This window comes from Pseudophryne corroboree, chromosome 1 (assembly GCF_028390025.1).
Source record: "Pseudophryne corroboree isolate aPseCor3 chromosome 1, aPseCor3.hap2, whole genome shotgun sequence".
In the NCBI taxonomy this organism is placed as follows: domain Eukaryota; kingdom Metazoa; phylum Chordata; class Amphibia; order Anura; family Myobatrachidae; genus Pseudophryne; species Pseudophryne corroboree.
This window is the reverse complement of record NC_086444.1, coordinates 988274482-988295726: the sequence shown is the minus strand read 5'-3', so window position 1 is coordinate 988295726 and position 21245 is coordinate 988274482. Positions and strand designations below refer to the sequence as shown.

The 21245-nt window shown below is 45.5% G+C and overlaps 1 protein-coding gene across 4 annotated transcripts in view; it reads left to right on the top strand.

Annotated features, from left to right (window-relative positions):
• ARHGAP10 (Rho GTPase activating protein 10) overlaps positions 1-21245 on the top strand; it is a 614077-nt gene that overhangs the window by 278605 nt on the left and 314227 nt on the right. For all 4 annotated transcript variants that reach the window (XM_063920579.1, XM_063920578.1, XM_063920581.1 and 1 more), the window contains exons 8-12: positions 10562-10691; positions 11038-11144; positions 11529-11623; positions 13309-13390; positions 20561-20603. In XM_063920579.1, coding sequence (XP_063776649.1) covers positions 10562-10691; positions 11038-11144; positions 11529-11623; positions 13309-13390; positions 20561-20603 — 457 coding nt within the window. The remainder of the gene's footprint in view (positions 1-10561; positions 10692-11037; positions 11145-11528; positions 11624-13308; positions 13391-20560; positions 20604-21245) is intronic.

Below are 21245 nucleotides of genomic sequence, written 5' to 3'. Positions count from 1 at the left end.
CTCCATGTTTGTTAAATATTAGACGGCCCTTTCGGACCCCTATTGATGATTGTTCTGTTACATGAAATGTGCGGGTGTAACTGGCCATTAAGTGATGAAGAATATGCCCCTATGAGATAGAAATGCACTGTTCATGTAATAAGCTTGAAAGTCTGAGTTTGGTAGCACATCAGCCTATACACGATGTCATGTGACCTTTTCTGTAGCGTAAAATGGAAAATTTCTGCAGGAAACAATAAACTTGAACATATTAGTTTGTCGGATTTTTTTTTTTTTTCTTTCTTCATATAAACCAGTATATTGTCTGATTGTTAAACTAATAACTGTCATTTATCGCAAACGACAGTTTACCGGATGTTTATGGGAGAATTGGGCTTTACACTGATTTATCAAAGATGTAAACCGCTTCTAGCTTCCACCCCCATAGATCTATTTAACAAGCTCATAAAAGCTTTACTTTTTGGAAATTGCACGAAGCAGCTAACGCCATCTTCAGATGATGTTCGCTTTCTGTTCACTGTGGTGGAACACAGCCGGAGAGGAATCATGTGATCCCTCGCTGATGGGCTGGAGTGACAGTAATGCCTATAGCAAATGCCCCAATGGGCAAAGGCCCAATCTGCGTATGCACAGCTGGATGGCTACAGTGCGGCCAGGCACAAACCCAGAAGTAAAGTGACGGCATAAACTATCACTTTACTTCTTACTGATCACCGGTATGGGCTCTTAACAGAGCTTATGGGCCTAATTCAGATCTGAACGCAGCAGAATTTTTTTTAGCAGTTGGGCAAAACCATGTGCACTGCAGGGGGGGCAGATATAACGTGCAGAGAGAGTTAGATTTGGGTGGGGTGTGTTCAATCTGAAATATAAATTTTAGTGTCAAAATAAATCAGCCAGTATTTACCCTGCACAGAAACAAAATACCCCACCCAGATCTAAAGGCCCGTACACACTGGTCGATATATATATCGCGGGAGCGTCGGCCAGTGTGTACGGCCGATACGTCTGTGAACTCCGTCGTTCACAGACGTATCGCGTCGGCCGCGCAGCACAGCCGACGGACAATATATCTACCGATATATTGGCGCGTCGCTGTGTGTGTACGGGGCGGCCGGCCGCCCGCCCGTACACATGCTGCGGCGGCCGGCGGTGATTGACAGCTGAACTGGGCGGGCGTTTGTACGCACCCGCCCAGTTCATGACGTCAGTCCCCGACGGATCGGGCAGTGTGTATGCTGAACACACTGCCCGATCCGTCCATAGATATATCTGCAGATCAATTGATCTGCAGATATATCTAGTGGTGTGTACCCACCTTAACTCTCTCTGCATATGTTATATCTGCCACACCTGCAGTGCACATGGTTTTGCCCAACTGCAAACAAATTTACTGCTGCAATCAAATCTGAATTCCCCCCCCCCTCCCCCCAATGTCCCAACAGCTTCACATTACTAACTACCCCCTAAAAATATTCATATTCTTTCCTTTCTCTCTCTTCTTCTTTCTCTTCTGTTTCATTTCTTTATTTCTTTTCTAGTTTTCTCCCCTTTTTGGAGACTGCTTATAATTTATGCTTACGTATGTATACCTATTATACAAAATGTTGATATTTCTGTGACTTTTATGTTGACTGTAAAAGACTTTGTATTCTGCTCTAGAATGTCATGTACAGTACAGGTTGAGTATCCCATATCCAAATATTCTGAAATATACAGAATTTTTTGAGTGAGACTGAGATAGTGAAATCTTTGTTTTCTGATGGCTCAATGTACACAACCTTTGTTTAATGCACAAAGTTATTAAAAATATTATATTAAATGACCTTCAGGCTGTGTATATAAGGTGTATATGAAACATAAATGAATTGTGTGAATGTATACACACTTTGTTTAATGCACAAAGTTCTTAAAAATATTGACTAAAATGACCTTCAGGCTGTGTGTATAAGGTGTATATGTAACATGAATGCATTCTGTGCTTATACTTGGGTCCCATCGCAATGATATCTCATTATGGTATGCAATTATTCCAAAATTCGGAAAAATACAGAAAAATAATAATTACATTTAAAGCAGCACTAACATTAATTGCAAAACACACTGGGGTTTACACTTATTATCAGTGCTGCTTTAAATTTTGAGCATAAACTGTTCGAGAAAAAGCATCTTTCAAAAGCCACAGATTCATAAATATACCAAGTCGAAGCAATCAACAAAATTCTTAATTCTGTAATTTCTAGGGCCTTTTTTTATACTTTAGGTACTATAAAGTTAATGATCAGACTCAGTGATTGCTTAAATGTGACCATATACTGCCACCTAGAGGAATTTTTGGTTGATACAGACCTGTTGAATTAAAAAAAAAAATTAAACAATAATAAAATGTCTTTAAATATCAAATGTAACCTGAAAATGAAACCTTTGTTCTCCTTTTTTTTTTTTTTTTTTTTTTTAAGGTGGGGGGGCTCTGATGTACTGTATGTAATAAGTGAAGGAGGTGTAAAGTCTGCTATGGCATACAGTATATTTCACTTTATAAGGAGGATTGTTTATTGATTAACCTGACCTAGAACTTTATTTTCATGAAAAAGAACTACTATATTACCCTTAAGGGGGGTACACACGTAGAGATGTGTCCCAGAGATGTGTGCTGAGCGATCTAGTATAGATCGCTCAGCACACAGTGCGTTGTGTGCTGAGCGAGGGGAAAAAAAATGCTCACTTCACCCAGGTGAAGTGAGCGATCTCTAGGCCAATCTAGAATCAGCAATAGTGGCGCGCGGGGCCACGCATCGCTATCACTATGGGCTATACATACGGAGCGATGTTTGCTTAATTTCTAAGCAGTCTAGTCAGATTGCTTAGTATTTAAGCACACATCTCTACGTGTGTATCCCCCTTTACAGTTCGCGCATTTGTAGTCTGCAATCGGCTGACTGGTTTTATGCGCATTCAAAAACTGGTATGCCCCTACATGCGCAGTCCAAAATTGGCTAAACTGTTTTGTGGATACACATGGCCTTATCGGCTCACGCATACACACGCTCTCAGAGGTGGTAAAATGGGAGTCGGAGTCGCTGTGACTGAAGGTGTCTAACCTCCTATTTGCGATTCTAGAAAGAAGGGAGGTTTCAAAATTCTGTACCTTTTTAAGGGTGGCTGGTGCTATAAATGTCAAGTTAAGATGTGTAGATTGGGTTGTGTTGTTACTGTCTGGTGGTATTGAAATAATGAGTGAGTAACTGAATAGTGGGATAAAATCTAATATTATTAGGGCATATGAGAAACACTGCTTTCTAAATTATGTTTATATATTCTGTGTTTCAGGTATATTACTCCAAGGATTGCCCTTTATACGCAGCCTACTTGTAATTAATCTGTGAAGATGCTGTGTTGCTACAGTATCTCAGAGATCACCTTTTTCCTGTATAATCTAGACTCTAGTTTTTGCTACAGTATATGCCCCACTAGGTGTTATAAGCTATGTTCGCCATTCTGAAACCCTTAAGGCTTTGTCAAGACAGTTGTGACAATATGCAGAATATTACTGATTGCTAAGGGAATTACTGGTCATTTTAGGCCACAGGTTCTCAAACTCGGTGCTCAGGACCCCACGCGGTCACCTGTAGATTTTTAAAATAAGACAGTTGGTGAAACACAGTGAGTTAAGGGTTGGGCTTGGTTGTGTCTGAAGGTGGGTACACACTAATAGATATATCTGCAGATCAATTGATCTGCAGATATATCTATGGACGGATCGGGCAGTGTGCTGTGCATACACACTGCCCGCCCAGTTCAGCTGTCAATCACCGCCGGCCGCCGCAGCATGTGTACGGGCGGTCGGCCGACCGCTCCGTACACACACGGCCATCGCGATCCGTCTGTGAACGACGGAGTTCACAGACGTATCGGCCGTACACACTGGCCGACGGTCCCGCGATATATCGGCCGTTCAAGAGAACGGCCGATATATCGACCAGTGTGTACGGGCCTTGAGGCTTGAGCAATACACGATGGATTGCTTGAGCACTGGCTGCCTGATCTTTAATGCTTTGATTGGCAATCTCAATGGCTACGGCTTGAAACATGAATTCTGTTATATTCATTGAGTTAGTCTATATTCACTTTGTCAGTTCTGACGGCATGATTTGATATGCAATTAATTTTCTGTATCTTGTTTGTGAGGTTATCTGTTGTGTAGTTCCATAACATTCAAAAAGAACATCAGAGATAAGAATACCACAACATAGAACTAGTACATTTAAATATCTGGCGTCCCTTAAAGGTGCAGCACTCTGAATCGCCCCCTTTCCCAGTTCCAGTCTTCCCCTAATCTCTTTTCTCTAACGTCCTAGTGGATGCTGGGGACTCCGTAAGGACCATGGGAATAGACGGGCTCCGCAGGAGACAGGGCACTTTAAGAAAGAATTTGGATACTGGTGTGCTCTGGCTCCTCCCTCTATGTCCCTCCTCCAGACCTCAGTTTGAATCTGTGCCCGGACGAGCTGGGTGCTACTTAGTGAGCTCTCCTGAGCTTGCTATAAGAAAGTATTTTGTTAGGTTTTTTATTTTCAGGGAGCTCTGCTGGCAACAGACTCCCTGCATCGTGGGACTGAGGGGAGAGAAGCAGCCCTACTCTCTGAACATAGGTCCTGCTTCTTAGGCTACTGGACACCATTAGCTCCAGAGGGATCGTACACAGGATCTCACCCTTAGTCGTCCGATCCCGGTGCCGCGCCGCCGTCCCCCTCGCAGAGCCAGAAGACAGAAGCCGGGTGAAAGAAGCAAGAAGACTTCGAAATCGGCGGCAGAAGACTCCAGCCTTCATATGAGGTAGCGCACAGCACTGCAGCTGTGCGCCATTGCTGCCACACTACACCCACATACTCCGGTCACTGTAGGGTGCAGGGCGCAGGGGAGGGGGGGATGGGGGGGGGGGGCGCGCCCTGGGCAGCAATTAGAGACCTCTTTGGCAAGAGTTTGCATAATATACAGTTGGGCACTGTATATATGTATGAGCCCCCGCCAAAATTGTACATGAAAGCGGGACAGAAGCCCGCCGTCGAGGGGGCGGGGCTTCTTCCTCAGCACTCACCAGCGCCATGTTTTTTCTCCACAGCACCGCTGAGAGGAAGATCCCCAGTCTCTCCCCTGCAGTTACACGGTAGAAGAGGGTAAAAAGAGAGGGGGGGGCACATAATTAGGCGCAAAAATCAATATAAACAGCAGCTACTGTGTTAACATTAAGTTACTGTGTTATTCCTGGGTTAATAGCGCTGGGGTGTGTGCTGGCATACTCTCTCTCTGTCTCTCCAAAGGGCCTTATGGGGGAATTGTCTTCAGATGAGCATTCCCTGAGTGTGTGGTGTGTCGGTACGTGTGTGTCGACATGTCTGAGGTAAAAGGCTCCCCTAAGGAGGAGATGGAGCAAATATGTGTGTGAGAGGGTGTCTCCATCGACAACGCCAACACCTGTTTGGATATGTGTAATTAAGTGCTAAGGTGAATTTATTGCACAAAAGATTAGAGAACAGACAGGAAATCTACCCATGTCTGTCCCTATGTCCCAGAGACCTTTAGAGTCTCTCAATGCTCACTATCCAAAATAATAGACACTGATATCGACACGGAGTTTGACTCCAGTGTCGACTACGATAATGCAAAGTTACAGCCAAAATGGCAGAAAAGTATTCAATATATGATTATTGTAATAAAAGATGATTTGCATATCACTGATGACTCATCTGTCCCTGACACAAGGGTACACATGTTTAAGGGGAAGAAAGCTGAGGTAAATTTCCCTCCTCTCATGATGAAAAAGAGCGGGAATCTCCAGACAAGAGACTGCAGTTTCCCACAAAGAATTCTCAGGCAGTATCCTTTCCCCACTAGGTCCAGGATATGATGGGAATCTTCCCCTAGGGTGTCACGTTTGCCCAAAAGGTAGCCCTGACGTAACAGCTATTCTCAGGGATCCTGCAGATAGCGTGCACATTCTGGTACACTACTCAGACCGGCGATTGTGTCGGCATGGGTTTATAGCGCTGTGGCAGCGTGGACAGGTACCTTATCAGCAAAGATTGTGACCCTAGTATGTATATAGATATATATGTATATATAGAGAGATATATATATATTAAAGATGCTGTCTTAAGAGATATGTATATATAAAACATGCCCAAAGAGACATGAGTATACTGGGTCCTAGAGTCAAAGCTATGTCGATTTCTGCTTGACGTGTCCTGTAGAATATGCAATGGACAGTTGATGCCGACTTAAGAGGCATATGGAAGGCTGAGGATTGTGTGGAGAAGGGTTCTGGGACCTGGTCTCCACAGCTATAGCTGGTAATTCTGATATTTTGCCTTATATTCCTGCACAGCCTAGGAAAGCACGACATTATCAAATGCAGCCTTTCGAATAAAGAAACAAGAAAGTCCGAGGTGCGTCCTTTCTTGCCAGAGGCGGGGGCAGAGGAAAGAAGCTGCACAACACAGCTAGTTCCCAGGAACAGAAGTCCTCCCCGGCCTCTACAAAAATCCACCGCATGTCGCTGGGGCTCCACAGGCGGAGCTAGGCCCGGTGGGGGCACGCCTTCGTAAGTTCAGCCACAAGTGGGTTCACTCCCTGTTAGATTCCTGGGCAATAGATATTGTGTCTCAGGGATACAAGCTGGACTTTGAGAAGATGCCCCCTCACCGACGGCCCTGCCGGCTTCCCCCCACGAGAGGGAAACAGTGTTAACTGCAATTCACAAATTGTATCTTCAACAGGTGGTGGTCAAGGTTCCCCTCCTTTAACAAGGAGGGGGTTATTATTCGACCATGTTGTAGTCCCGAAACCAGACGGTTCGGTCAGACCCATATTGAATTTAAAATCCCTGAACATATACCTGAAAGGGTTCAAGTTCAAGATGGAATCGCTAAGAGCGGTCATTGCAAGCCTGAAAGGGGGAGATTTTATGGTGACTCGGGGCATAAAGGATGCATACCTTCATGTCCCCATTTATCCACCTCATCAGGCGTACCTCAGAATTGCGGTACGGGATTGTCATTACCAATTTCAGACGTTGCCGTTTGGTCTCTCCACGGCCTTGAGAATATTCACCAAGGTAACGGCGGAAATGATGGTGCTCCTGCGGAAGCAAGGTGTCACTATTATCATGTACTTGGACGATCTCCTCATAAAAGCGAGATCAAGAGAGCAGTTGCTGAACAGCGTGTCACTTTCTCTGGAAGTGTAACGGCAACATGGCTGGATTCTATATATTCCAAAGTCGCAGCTGGTTCCTACAGCTCATCTGCCTCTCCTAGGCATGATCCTAGACACAGACCAGAAAAGGGTTTATCTCCCGATAGAGAGAGCTCAGGAGCTCGTGACGCTGGTCAGGAATCTATTAAAACCAAAACAGGTGTCAGTGCATCACTGCACTCGAGTCCTGGGAAGGAGGGTGGCATCATACGAGGCCATTCCCTTCGGCAGGTTCCATGCGAGGACCTTCCAATGGGACTTACTGGACAAGTGGCCGGATCACATCTTCAGATGCATCGGTTAATCACCCTTTCCCCCAGGGCCAGGGTGTCTCTCCTGTGGTGGCTGCAGAGTGCTCACCTTCTCGAAGGTCGCAGATTCGGCATTCAGGACTGGGTCCAGGTGACCACGGATGCAAGCCTCCGAGGGTGGGGGGCAGTCACACAGGGAAGAAATTTCCAAGGGCTGTGGTCAAGGCAGGAGACTTGCCTTCACATCAATATCCTGGAACTAAGGGCCATATACAACGCCCTAAGTCAAGCGGAGACCCTGCTTCGCGACCAACCGGTTCTGATTCAGTCAGACATTATCACCGCAGTGGCTCATGTAAACCGCCAAGGCGGCACAAGGAGCAGGGTGGCGATGGTAGAAGCCACCAGAATTCTTCGCTGGGCGGAGAATCGCGTAAGCGCACTGTCAGCAGTATTCATTCCGGGAGTGGACAACTAGGAAGCAGACATCCTCAGCAGGCACGACCTCCACCCGGGAGAGTGGGGACTTCATCAAGAAGTCTTCATGCAGATTGCAAGTCGGTGGGAACTGCCACAGGTGGACATGATGGCATCCCGCCTCAACAAAAAGCTGCAGAGATATTGCGCCAGGTCAACAGACCCTCAGGCGATAGCTATGGACGCACTGGTGACACCGTGGGTGTTCCCGTCGGTCTATGTATTTCCTCCTCTTCCTCTCATACCCAAGGTGCTGAGAATCATAAGGAAAAGAGGAGTGAGAACAATACTCTTTGTTCCGGATTGGCCAAGAAGCACTTGGTATCCAGATCTGCAAGAAATGCTCACAGAGGACCCGTGGCCTCTGCCTCTAAGGCAGGACTTGTGCAACAGGGGCCCTGTCTGTTCCAAGACTTACCGCGGCTGCGTTTGACGGCATGGCGGTTGAACGCTGGATCCTAGCAGAAAAAGGCATTCCGGATGAGGTCATTCCTACGCTGATAGAGGCTAGGAAGGATGTGACGGCTCAACATTATCACCGTATATGGCGAAAATATGTTGCTTGGTGTGAGGCCAGGAATGCCCCTACGGAGCAATTCCAGCTGGGCCGTTTCCTTCACTTCCTACAGTCGGGAGTGACTTTGGGCCTGAAATTGGGTTCCATTAAGGTCCAAATTTCGGTCCTATCCATTTTCTTTCAAAAAGAACTGGCTTCTCTTCCTGAAGTTCAGACGTTGTAAAGGGAGTGCTGCATATTCAGCCCCCTTTTGTGCCTCCAGTGGCACCTTGGGATCTTAACGTGGTGTTGAGTTTCCTGAAGTCACACTGGTTTGAGCCACTCAAAAGCGTGGAGTTAAAATTTCTCACGTGGAAGGTGGTCATGCTATTAGCCTTGGCTTCAGCTAGGCGTGTGTCAGAATTAGCGGCTTTGTCACATAAAAGCCCCTATCTGGTTTTCCATATGGACAGGGCAGAATTGCGGACCCGTCCACAATTTCTGCCAAAAGTGGTGTCATCTTTTCATATGAACCAACCTATTGTGGTGCCTGTGGCTACTCGTGACTTGGAGGATTCCGAGTTGCTGGATGTGGTCAGGGGTTTGAAGGTTTATGTAGCCAGAACGGCTAGAGTCAGGAAAACTGAGTCGCTGTTTATCCTGTATGCATCCAACAAGCTGGGTGCTCCTGCTTCAAAGCAAACTATTGCTCGCTGGATCTGTAACACGATTCAGCAGGCTCATTCTGCGGCTGGATTGCCACTTCCAAAATCAGTAAAAGCCCACTCCACAAGGAAGGTGGGCTCTTCTTGGGCGGCTGCCCGAGGGGTCTCGGCATTACAGCTTTGCCGAGCAGCTACTTGGTCAGGTTCAAACACTTTTGCAAAGTTTTACAAGTTTGATACCCTGGCTGAGGAGGACTTTGTGTTTGCTCATTCGGTGCTGCAGAGTCATCCGCACTCTCCCTCCCGTTTGGGAGCTTTGGTATAATCCTCATGGTCCTTACGGAGTCCCCAGCATCCACTAGGACGTTAGAGAAAATAAGATTTTACTTACCGGTAAATCTTTTTCTCCTAGTCCGTAGTGGATGCTGGGTGCCCGTCCCAAGTGCGGACTTCTTCTGCAATACTTGTATATAGTTTATTGCTTAAATAAGGGTTATGTTGTGCTTGCATCAGGGTTGATCTGATGCTCCGTTGTTGTCATACTGTTAACTGGGTAAGTTTATCACAAGTTATACGGTGTGATTGGTGTGACTGGTATGAGTCTTGCCCTGGATTCCAAAATCCTTTCCTTGTACTGTCAGCTCTTCCGGGCACAGTTTCTCTAACTGAGGTCTGGAGGAGGGACATAGAGGGAGGAGCCAGAGCACACCAGTATCCAAATTCTTTCTTAAAGAGCCTGTCTATTCCCATGGTTCTTACGGAGTCCCCAGCATCCACTACGGACTATGAGAAATAGATTTACCGGTAAGTAAAATCTTATTTTTTGAATCTATTGCCAATTGATTATTTTACTTTTATTGTGCAGTTATTAGTCTCTTCACAGCAAAGGACAAAATAAAAGTCATATTCAAGTGTAAAAATGATTTTGAAAACTGATGTGTAGAACCCTTTGCTGTTCTGGAAAGATGGGTTAATGCTAAAGCAAGAGCCATAAAGTATTAATTGTTGGTGGTTAGAAAAAATACATTTACTTTTAGTTCACTTTCTTGCAGCTTCAATAATAAAGCATTTTGGGTAGAGTATCACTGACATGAGAAGGATTAAGCAAACCAATGCTATATTTTGGAAATTTCAGAATTTTTTGTTTCCGATTTTATATAAGTACAGTATTAATAGTTGCTGATTTTGATGTTGAAATGTGAGCATAGGCCTGGCAGGGAAGGGCTTAAAGAGCGTATATGCCTCCCATTTGTTAGATTGTACAAAACAGTCACCTTTTTGTGTACTCCGTGAAGGCTTTCTGCTCATGCTTCGTATGCCAAAGTGGGAACACTGTCTTCATGAAGCTATACAGTCTTTTGCTTTGTATTTGTATAACACAGAGTCATCATTAATGAATAATGCTCTGTATTCTACAGACACGGAATCGGTTTGAAGGGACACGATCAGAGGTAGAAGATTTAATGACAAAAATTAGAAAAAGCCCACAGGAGCATAAGCGGGTCAGCCCGTATACCATGGAGGGATATCTCTACATTCAGGAGAAACGTAAGCCCCACCTCTGTTTCACCTATACGTTCTGTGCTTATAATGTCCCATCCGGCCTACAGTATATTGCTTACTTGTAAGAGGTTTTTGAAATCCATATTGTGGTTTTTACAAATGAAGAATAATGCAAAATGATAACCAGCATCCTCTGTTCACAATTATGCGCCCCAGAGCTGAGGTTGCAGATAACATGCATAGTGGATTGCCCTCATCATGTAAGTGCAATTCAATCTCATCAATGCTTACAAATCCTCACTGTATTCAGATCTTATTGGTTATTACTGGTATCTATATTTTTCTGTACAAATGTCCATTTGTCCGGATACCTTTTTTTACTTTAATATAGGACCTGCTCCATTTGGTTCAAGCTGGGTAAAACACTACTGCATGTACAAGAAGGAAACCAAAACATTCTCAATGTTCCCCTATGAACACCGATCAGGAGGCAAAATAGTAAGTAGCCTAAATGTGTGTGTGTGTGTGTGTGTGTATATGTGTGTGTGTGTGTGTGTGTGTGTGTGTGTATATATATATATATATATATATATGTGTGTGTGTAAGTATATATGTGTATATATAGATATAACTCACACAACCCCAAAATGGTTTTTGAAGCCATGAGGTTCTGATTAATACAAAATTTCATTATTATACTTTGTGAAAATCAGTAATAGGTGTTTGTGAATTGTACCTCATCCTCTCACTACGTGTACATTATAATTTTGTCAATTTGGGCAAATATTTTTTCATACTACAAATGTATGCAGCATATGACCACATGCAAATCATGTATTCTTTATATTGAAAAGTAATGTGATGTTTTCTTTATTTTGCTAGGGTGAAGGGGAGAGTTTCACACTTAAGTACTGCATAAAGCGATATACAGACACAATAGACAGGAGGTTCTGTTTTGATGTGGAAGCTGTAGAGCGGTAAGATGGATAGTACATCACTAAGTTTATTATGTAGATAGTTTTATTTCTGAACACTATTTAAGGCCACAGCTCACCTCCTTTATAGTGGATTGTTGTGTTGGAAATAATTATTACTTAATAAGGTCGACAGGTAAAAGGTAGATGGTGCTTAAGCTCATGACATGACAATGGTTGACACAAGTTGTTTTTTGTTTTCTTTCATATTTTGCTTATTTTACTATCTACAACAGGGGTGGGGAACCTTTTTTTCTACCAAGGGCCATTTGGATATTTATAAAATCCTTCGGGGGCCATACAAAAATTATCAACTTAATAATTAGGCTACCCCAGTAGATTTGCCCCAAGTAGTTATGCCCCAAGTCAGTAGTTATGCCCCCAGTAGATATACCCCCAGTCACTTGTTATGCCCCAGTAGATATGTCCCCAGTACATATGCCCCCAGTCACTTGTTATGCCCCATTAGATATGCTCCCAGTCACTTGTTATGCCCCATTAGATATGCCCCCAATCAGTTGTTATGCCCCATTAAATATGCCCCATTAGATATGCCCCCCAGTACATATGCCCCCAGTCACTTGTTATGCCCCAATAGATATGCCCCCTGTCGGTTGTTATGCTCCATTAGATATGCCTCATTAAATATGCCCCCTAGTAGCGCCGCTTACATACACACACATTAAAAGAAAAAAATAAAACACAATACTCACCAGCCTTGCTCCTGCTTCCGGACCATTGCCCTTCGCCTGGCAGCCTGCACCTCAGAACTATGGAAGAGACGTCATGACATCTCTTCTATAACACCGCACATGCACACTGCCAGAGCCAGAAGCTGGAGCTCAGGAGTGAGCTCCTGCCTCCTGCTGCTGCTGGGGGGAAGAAGCCGGGCACCCGCTAGTAACAAAATCTCAGCCGGCGCCTCCCTCATTTAGGTGAGCATGGCCGGGCCGGATCAAGTGGCTCTGCGGGCCTTATACGGCCCGCGGGCCTGAGGTTCCCCACCCCTGATCTACAAGGACTTTCTATTTGGAATAGTAAGTAACCTGAGCCCAAAGTGTGGTGAGCATATACCTTTGCACTAATTGTGGTTACATATGATGAAACATACAAAATGACACACAAAAAATAAAAAATAAACTTGCGTCAACCTTTTTTTTTTTGTGTTGAACATTGTCATGCCGACCTTACCCACTGTCTACCTTTTGCCTGTCGACCGAATGCATGTTGACCACATGTAGTCAACCTAATGACTTCAGCACAGACTGAGGTACTAATTAAGTCACCTGTGCTCAAGCATGGATATCTCTAAAACCGGGACTGTTACTGTGCCTTTAGAACCAATGTTGCAGTGCCTGATCTAGACAGTGTAGATATTCTATACCACAAACCCAGGAAAGACACCACAATCCCATCCTCCATTACACTATGTATAGCATCAGAGCTGTATAGTAATGGTAACATATGTCTTGTATCTTATTTTCCTATTCTTACAACATGCCTTATTCTTTTTAATTAATGGTTAATATAAACAACACTGTCCACTTGTGTTAAGCCTTTGTGTAATAAGGTCAAATATTTCTAAGTTTGGTTTGGTTTAGAATCGTCTTCTTCCATTGCAACCTATGTTTGAGGTGGGCATTTGTGATTAGTGTTTTTGATGTGACTAACTTGATTTTACTTCTTAGGCCAGGACTTCTCACTACCATGCAAGCCTTCTCAGAGGAAGACTGGCACCTCTGGATGGAAGTACTGGGTGGGAAAGCATCTGTAAGAAAATAAAACCTTGATTAAGTACATACATTTATATTGTTTGCATGCACAACTTCTCAAACGTCCTTCCTTCTCTTCCCTGTCACGCATCTTGGTCATGGTTACTTTCACAGCAGATAAAACACTAAAAACATTTATATACGTATTTGTCATACGTCTTGGAGGATGCTGGGGATGCTTCAAGAACCACGGGGTATAGACGGAATCCGCAGGAGACATGGGCACACTAAGACTTTGAATGGGTGTGAACTGGCTCCTCCCTCTATGCCTCCTCCTCCAGACTCCAGTTAGATTCTGTGCCCAATGAGACTGGATGCACACTGAGGAGCTCTCCAGAGTTTCTCAGAAAAATACTTTTATTAGGTTTATTATTTTCAGGGATACCTGCTGGCAACAGGCTCCCTGCATCGTGGGACTGAGGGGAGAGAAGCAGACCTACTTCTCTGAGTTCAAGGGCTCTGCTTCTTAGGCTACTGGACACCATTAGCTCCAGTGGGTTCGATCGCTTGGTGCGCCTAGCTGCTTGTTCCCGGAGCCGCGCCGTCACCCCCCTCACAGAGCCAGAAGACAGAAGCCGGGTGAGTATGAGAAGATCAGAAGACTTCAGTGACGGCAGAAGACGGCGTTTGAGGTACCGCTCCATGCTCCCACACATAACACGGCACTGCAGGGTGCAGGGCACAGGGGGGGCGCCCTGGGCAGCATGAACACCTCAAACAGCACTGGCATAAGTGATAACAGTGCCTAGGCACTAGTTAAGGGACCCCGCCAGTATAAATATAATTTTAAGTGGGACTGAAGCACGCCATGTAGTGGGCGGGGCTTAGCCCACACAGCTCTGACCAGCGCCATTTTCTCTTCACAGAAGCTGCAGAGACGCTGGCCCTGACCTCCACTGCTGTACAAGTAACACAGTGCAAAACGGGGGTGGGGGTGGGGTGTTTAACAGGTCTGGCCAGTCTATTTACTTGCTTCAGTATCGGGATAGGCGCTGGGTTGTGAGCTGGCAGAACTCCCTCTGTCTCTCTTACAGGCTTTCTTGTGGGTCTGTCTCCTATAGCCCCAGTGTGATAGTGTGTGTCGGTACGTGTGTGTCGACATGTCTGAGGCTGAGTGCTCTTCCCAGGAGGTGGCTGGAGTGGGGACAGAAAATAATGTGAGTGGCCGCGTCGGCACTGCCGACGGATGATTGGGTAAATATGTAGAGTGTTTTAAATGCAAATGTGACTCGGTTGACTAAGAGATTTGATAAATCTGAGTCTAAGAACCAGACATGGAAGAAATCCATAGAGGATGCTTTGTCACAAGCCCAGACCCCTTCGGGGTCACAGAAACGTGCATTTACCCAGATAGATGATACAGATACCGACACGGACTCTGATTCCAGTGTCGACTATGGTGATGCCAGATTAAATCCAAAACTTGCTAAGAGTATTCAGTACGTGATTGTGGCGATAAAAGAAGTGTTGCATATAACAGAGGACCCTGCTGTTCCTGATACTAGGGTCTGTATGTTTAAAGGAAAGAAACCTGAGGTAACGTTTCCTCCCTCTCATGAACTGAACGCGCTTTTTGAAAAGGCTTGGGAAAATCCTGACAAGAAGATACAGGTTCCCAGAAGAATTCCAGTGGCATATCCGTTCCCCTCTGGGGACAGGGAAAGGTGGGAGTCAATCCCCATGGTAGACAAAGCTTTATCGCGTCTATCCAAAAAGGTGGCGCTTCCGTCTCCTGACACGGCAGCCCTAAAAGATCCTGCAGATCGTGAGCAGGAAAATACACTAAAATCCATTTATGTCACTACATGGTCGCTACTCAGGCCTGCCGTTGCTTCGGCCTGGGTGAGTAGCGCTATTGAAAAGTGGGCAGATAACTTGTCATCTGAGGTAGATACCCTAGACAGGGATAGCGTGCTTTTGACTCTGGGTCACATCAGGGACGCTGCAGCATATTTAAAAGAAGCTGCAAGGGATATTGGCCTTTTGGGATCAAGGGCCAATGCCATGGCAGTCTCAGCAAGGAGAGCATTGTGGATTCATCAATGGTTCTGACGCTGACTCTAAGAAGGCGATGGAGTCTCTACTGTTTAACGGTAGGGTCTTGTTTGGTGACGGCCTCACTGACCTGGTGTCTACGGCTACCGCGGGTAAGTCTTCATTTTTACCTTATGTTCCTGCACAGCACGAGAAATAGCCTCACTATCAGATGTAGTCCTTTCGGCCTATTAAATTAAAAAAAGGACGTGGGTCCTCCTTCCTTGCTGCGAGGGGAAGAGGAAGGGGAAAAAGGTCACAGGCTGTGGCAAGTTCCCAAGAGCAGAAGTCCTCTCCGGCTTCTACCAAATCCACCGCATGACGCTGGGGCTCCTCTGCGGGAGTCCGCACCGGTGGGGGCACGTCTCCAACTCTTCAATCAGGTCTGGGTGCACTTGGACCTGGAGAATGAGTAGAAATAGTAACCCAAGGATACAGGTTAGAGTTTCAAGACGTACCCCCTCACCGATTTTTCAAATCGTCCTTGCCAGCTTCTCTTCTAGAAAGGGAGGTAGTAAGCGTTGCGATACTAAAGTTGTGTCAAAATCAAGTAATTGTCATAGTGGCCCCGTCACAACAGGGGGAAGGCTTTTATTCGAGCCTGTTCGTGGTCCCGAAGCCGGATGGCTCAGTCAGACCGATTCTGAACCTAAAATCCCTCAATTTCATTCTAAAAAAATTAATTCAAATTCAAGATGGAATCTCTTCGAGCAGTGATCTCCAGTCTGGAGGAGGGGGATTTTATGGTGTCGGTCGACATAAAGGATGCCTACCTGCATGTCCCCATATATCCTCCACATCAGGCTTACCTGAGATTTGCTGTTCAGGATTGTCATTACCAATTTCAGACGTTGCCGTTTGGTCTGTCCACGGCTCTGAGGATTTTCACCAAAGCAATGGCGGAAATGATGGTTCTCCTGCGCAAGCAGGGAATCACAATTATCCCGTACTTGGACGATCTCCTCATAAAGGCGAGATCCAAGGAGCAATTGCTGAAAAATGTTGCTCTTTCACTGACGATTCTGCAACAACATGGTTGGCTCCTAAATTTGCCAAAATCACAGTTGGATACGACTACACGGCTGTAGTTCCTGGGTATGATTCTGGATACAGAATTGCAGAAAGTTTTTCTTCCAGTGGAAAAAGCTCTGGAAATACAGAACATGGTAAAACAGATTCTGAAACCAGCAAAGGTGTCAGTTCTTCAATGCACTCGGTTGCTGGGGAAGATGGTGGCTGCCTACGAGGCCATTCCGTATGGCAGGTTCCATGCCAGGGTGTTTCAGTGGAACCTGTTGGACCAGTGGTTTGGGTCTCACCTGGACATGCACCGGAAAATAATCTCCCAGGACCAGAATCTCCCTTCTGTGGTGGCTGCACAGTTCTCACCTTCTGGAGGGACGCAGGTTCGGGGTTCAGGATTGGATCCTGGTGACCACAGATGCAAGCCTCCGAGGCTGGGGAGCAGTTACACAGGGAAGAAACTTTCAGGGAAAGTGGTCAAGCCAGGAAGCTTGTCTACACATAAACATTCTGGAATTAAGGGCCATTTACAACGGCATCCTTAAAGCAGAACATCTTCTTTGAGGTCTGCCTGTCTTGATTCAGTCAGACAACGTGACAGCAGTGGCGTACATAAACCGCCAGGGCGGAACAAGGAGCAGAGCGGCGATGGCCGAGGCCATGAAGATTCTTCGCTTGGTGGAAAGACATGCCAGCACTCTGTCAGCAGTCTTCATTCCAGGAGTGGACAACTGGGAAGCAGACTTCCTCAGCAGACACGATCTCCATCCAGGAGAGTGGGGTCTTCATCAAGAGGTCTTTGCAGAAGTGATAAATCGTTGGGGAGTTCCTCAAGTAGACATGATGGCGTCCCGCCTCAACAAGAGACTTCAGAGATATTGTTCCAGGTCGAGGGACCCTCAAGCGATAGCGGTGGACGCCCTAGTGACACCATGGGTGTTTCCGGTGGTATATGTGTTCCCTCCACTTCCACTCATTCCAAAGGTGATAAAAATTATAAGAAGAACAAGGGTTCAGGCGATACTCATTGGGGGTAATTCGAAGTTGATCGCAGCAGGAAATTTTTTTAGCAGTTGGGAAAAACCATGTGAACTGCAGGGGAGGCAGATATAACATGTGCAGAGAGAGTTAGATTTGGGTGGGTTATTTTGTTTCTGTGCAGGGTAAATACTGGCTGCTTTATTTTTACACTGCAATTTAGATTGCAGATTGAACACACCACACCCAAATCTAACTCTCTCTGCACATGTTATATCTGCCCCCCCTGCAGTGCACATCGTTTTGCCCAACTGCTAAAAAATTTCCTGCTGCGATCAACTTGGAATTACCCCCATTGTTCCGGATTGGCCAAGAAGGGCCTGGTATCCAGATCTTCAGGAGTTGCTCATAGAAGATCCCTGGCCTCTTCCTCTTCGGGAGGTCTTGTTACAACAGGGGCCGTGCGTGTATCAGGACTTACCGCGGCTGCGTTTGACGGCGAGGCGGTTGAACGCCACATCCTAGCCCGAAAGGGTATTCCCAGTGAAGTCATTCCCACACTTCTACAGGCTAGGAAAGAAGTAACGGCAAAGCATTACCACCGTATTTGGAGAAAATATGTGTCTTGGTGTGAATCCAAGAAGGCTCCTACGGAAGAATTTCACCTGGGGCGTTTGCTCCATTTCCTACAAGCAGGTGTGGATGCGGGCCTAAAGTTAGGCTCTATTAAAGTACAGATTTTGGCCTTGTCGATCTTTTTTCAGAAAAAATTGGCCTCCCTTCCAGAAGTTCAGACCTTCGTGAAAGGCGTGCTGCACATCCAACTTCCATTTGTGCCTCCTGTGGCACCGTGAGATCTTAATGTGGTGTTGCAGTTCCTGCAATCTCATTGGTTTGAACCTTTACGTAAGGTTGAGCTGAAATTCCTTACTTGGAAAGTAGTCATGTTGTTGGCCTTGGCATCCGCAAGGCGAGTGTCTGAGTTGGCGGCTTTGTCTCACAAAAGCCCCTATTTAATTTTCCATGAGAACTCGTCCGCAATGGTGGTTTCATCATTTCACGTGAACCAGCCTATTGTGGTGCCAGTGGCTACTGATGCCTTGGCGGATTCGAAGTCTCTCGATGTGGTCAGAGCTTTGAAGATCTATGTCGCCAGAACAGCTCAGATTAGGAAAACAGAGGCTCTGTTTGTCCTGTGGGCTCCCATCAAGATTGGGGCTCCTGCTTCTAAGCAGACTATTGCGCGCTGGATTTGTAATACGATTCAGCAGGCTCAGTCTACGGCAGGTTTGCCGTTACCGAAATCGGTAAAAGCCCATTCTACCAGGAAGGTGGGCTCATCCTGGGCGGCTGCCCGTGGAGTCTCGGCATTACATCTTTGCCGAGCTGCTACTTGGTCAGGTTCAAACACCTTTGCGAGGTTTTACAAGTTTGATACCCTGGCTGAGGAGGACCTCTTGTTTGGTCAATCGGTGCTGCAGAGTCATCCGCACTCTCCCGCCCATTCTAGAGCTTTGGTATAAACCCCATGGTTCTTGAAGCAGCCCCAGCATCCTCTAGGACGTATGAGAAAATAGAATTTTAATACCTACCGGTAAATCCTTTTCTTAGTCCGTAGAGGATGCTGGGCGCCCATCCCGGTGCGGGCTGTATCTGCAGTTTGGTTGTAGTTACGCTCATGTTGTGTTGAGTTCAGTCAATCTGTGACTGTTGTTGGTCATGCCGTTGCATGCGTTGTTTGTTGAATGCCATGTTGTACGGCGTGTTGGAGGTGTGAGCTGGTATGTATCTCACCTTAGTTTAAAATAATTAAATAAATCCTTTTCCTCGAAATGTCCGTCTCCATGGGCACAGTTCCTATAACTGGAGTCTGGAGGAGGGGCATAGAGGGAGGAGCCAGTTCACACCCATTCAAAGTCTTATAGTGTGCCCATGTCTCCTGCGGATCCCGTCTATACCCCATGCTTCTTGAAGCATCCCCAGCATCCTCTACGGACTAAGAGAAAAGGATTTACTGGTAGGTATTAAAATCCTATTTTTTATTTTTGCTGTAGAGCACAAACCCCAGCGGTTTAAGTATCTCACATTTTGTTATTTTGTCAGAAGTAGTGACAATTGTCCCTTTTTAATCCTGTGCCTTTACAGGGCTGCTGGGTCTTAAAATACTCACTGGTTTGTCAGTCACCCCACAGGATAATTCCGGATTAGCAGTTTTCTTTTTCTGTGCCACAGAGTTACAGTGTAAAAAGGTGTAATTGTATCTAAGTAATAGTCTTTTGACTGCAAGGATTTCCAAACACTGATCACAGTGATTACAGTGTGCACACTGAAATGTAATGTACAGCTACAGACATGTCTGAGAATATATGTGAATATATGCAGAATGTGTGATAATGTCAGTAGTAATCAGTAAAATAACTGGTGTTACATGTACACTGATATTAGAATTGAGTTATTTCTGTGTGAAGTGTAAACAAATTCATGGAACTCACCCAAAGGCTAACTTAAGACCACAACTATTGTAAAGGCTAATAAAATATGTATTGATGAAAATCTTGCCTGTCACTGTTTTTGGGGTAATTGAAGGCCCACATGCAGGGATAGCCAACAACATCGATGATTCAAAATCATTGATGGTCTATGGCTGATGTAGAATATTTTTTTCATCGATGGGGGAGAACCAGATGGTTCCCTACCATCGATGATACACAATCCCCTAATATTTTATTTCTTTTTTTTCAATGTATCGGGACACGGAGCTTAGCTCCGCCCCTCGACACTCTCGCGAATCTCCGCTCCTGGGCTCTGATTGGACTGCAGCATATTGAATAGTAAAGCAGGGGTGACCATCGGTGGGTGAAACCAACAATGGTTTCACATCATCGAAGTTACCTATCATTGGTACCGTTGATGGTGACCATCGATGGACAACCCACCGATGGCCATCCCTACCCACAAGGCAGATAATAAAACATTGTCCACTATCATTACCTTGTCTATTACCAGACCAAGGAGGAGCTGTAAGCTGATAATTATGGCGTTCAGTGGTAATGATTGCTGTTATTATTTAAGCAATACAAGATTGTTTTCTTCTTTAATTTGCTGTTGAACTAATTTGTTTCTTTCCTTGCAGCGGTTTCTCAGCCTCAGCAGATCTACAACAAGGACAGAGGGAGGCAAGTATAACTTAAGCATGTTGGCACCTTGTGTGCACAGTTCTTCTTCTTTGTTTTCATTTGAGTGCTTCATCTTTGCATTAACACCTCCTTTCAAAAATATACTTTATTATAGTTGTAATAAAATAAGCACACATATCGCTAACAAATAGTATAGTGTATAAGTTACCATATGGTGTCCAAAACTTTAGTATCGGGTGGGCAAAGCCTATATATACACAGAATCATGTTCTATAAGTGCACAAAATTCTGTTATAGATGTCCTAGAGAGCAGGGATGGGGAAAGAGGAGGTCTAAGATTACAAGTTACTTGATATCTGGAGCCGGTAGGTCATATTTACTAAAAAATCATAGAATGTGTGCCTGGTTGCTTTGGTAAGTGAAGACTGGGGCATCACATGCAGCTTTCCTTGTTGGGTAATTATAATTGTGGGTGTTGTCATCTTCCAACCATGCTACTTGGTCTATGGCTGTGGCCAAATTGGATGATCTTATCATGGAGCAGTTACACAGGGTTCACTACGGCTGGCCGGCGGTCGGGCTCCCGGCGACCAGCATCCCGGCGCCGGGAGCCCGACCGCCGGCTTACCGACAGCTTGGCGAGCGCAAATGAGCCCCTTGCGGGCTCGCTGCGCTCGCCAC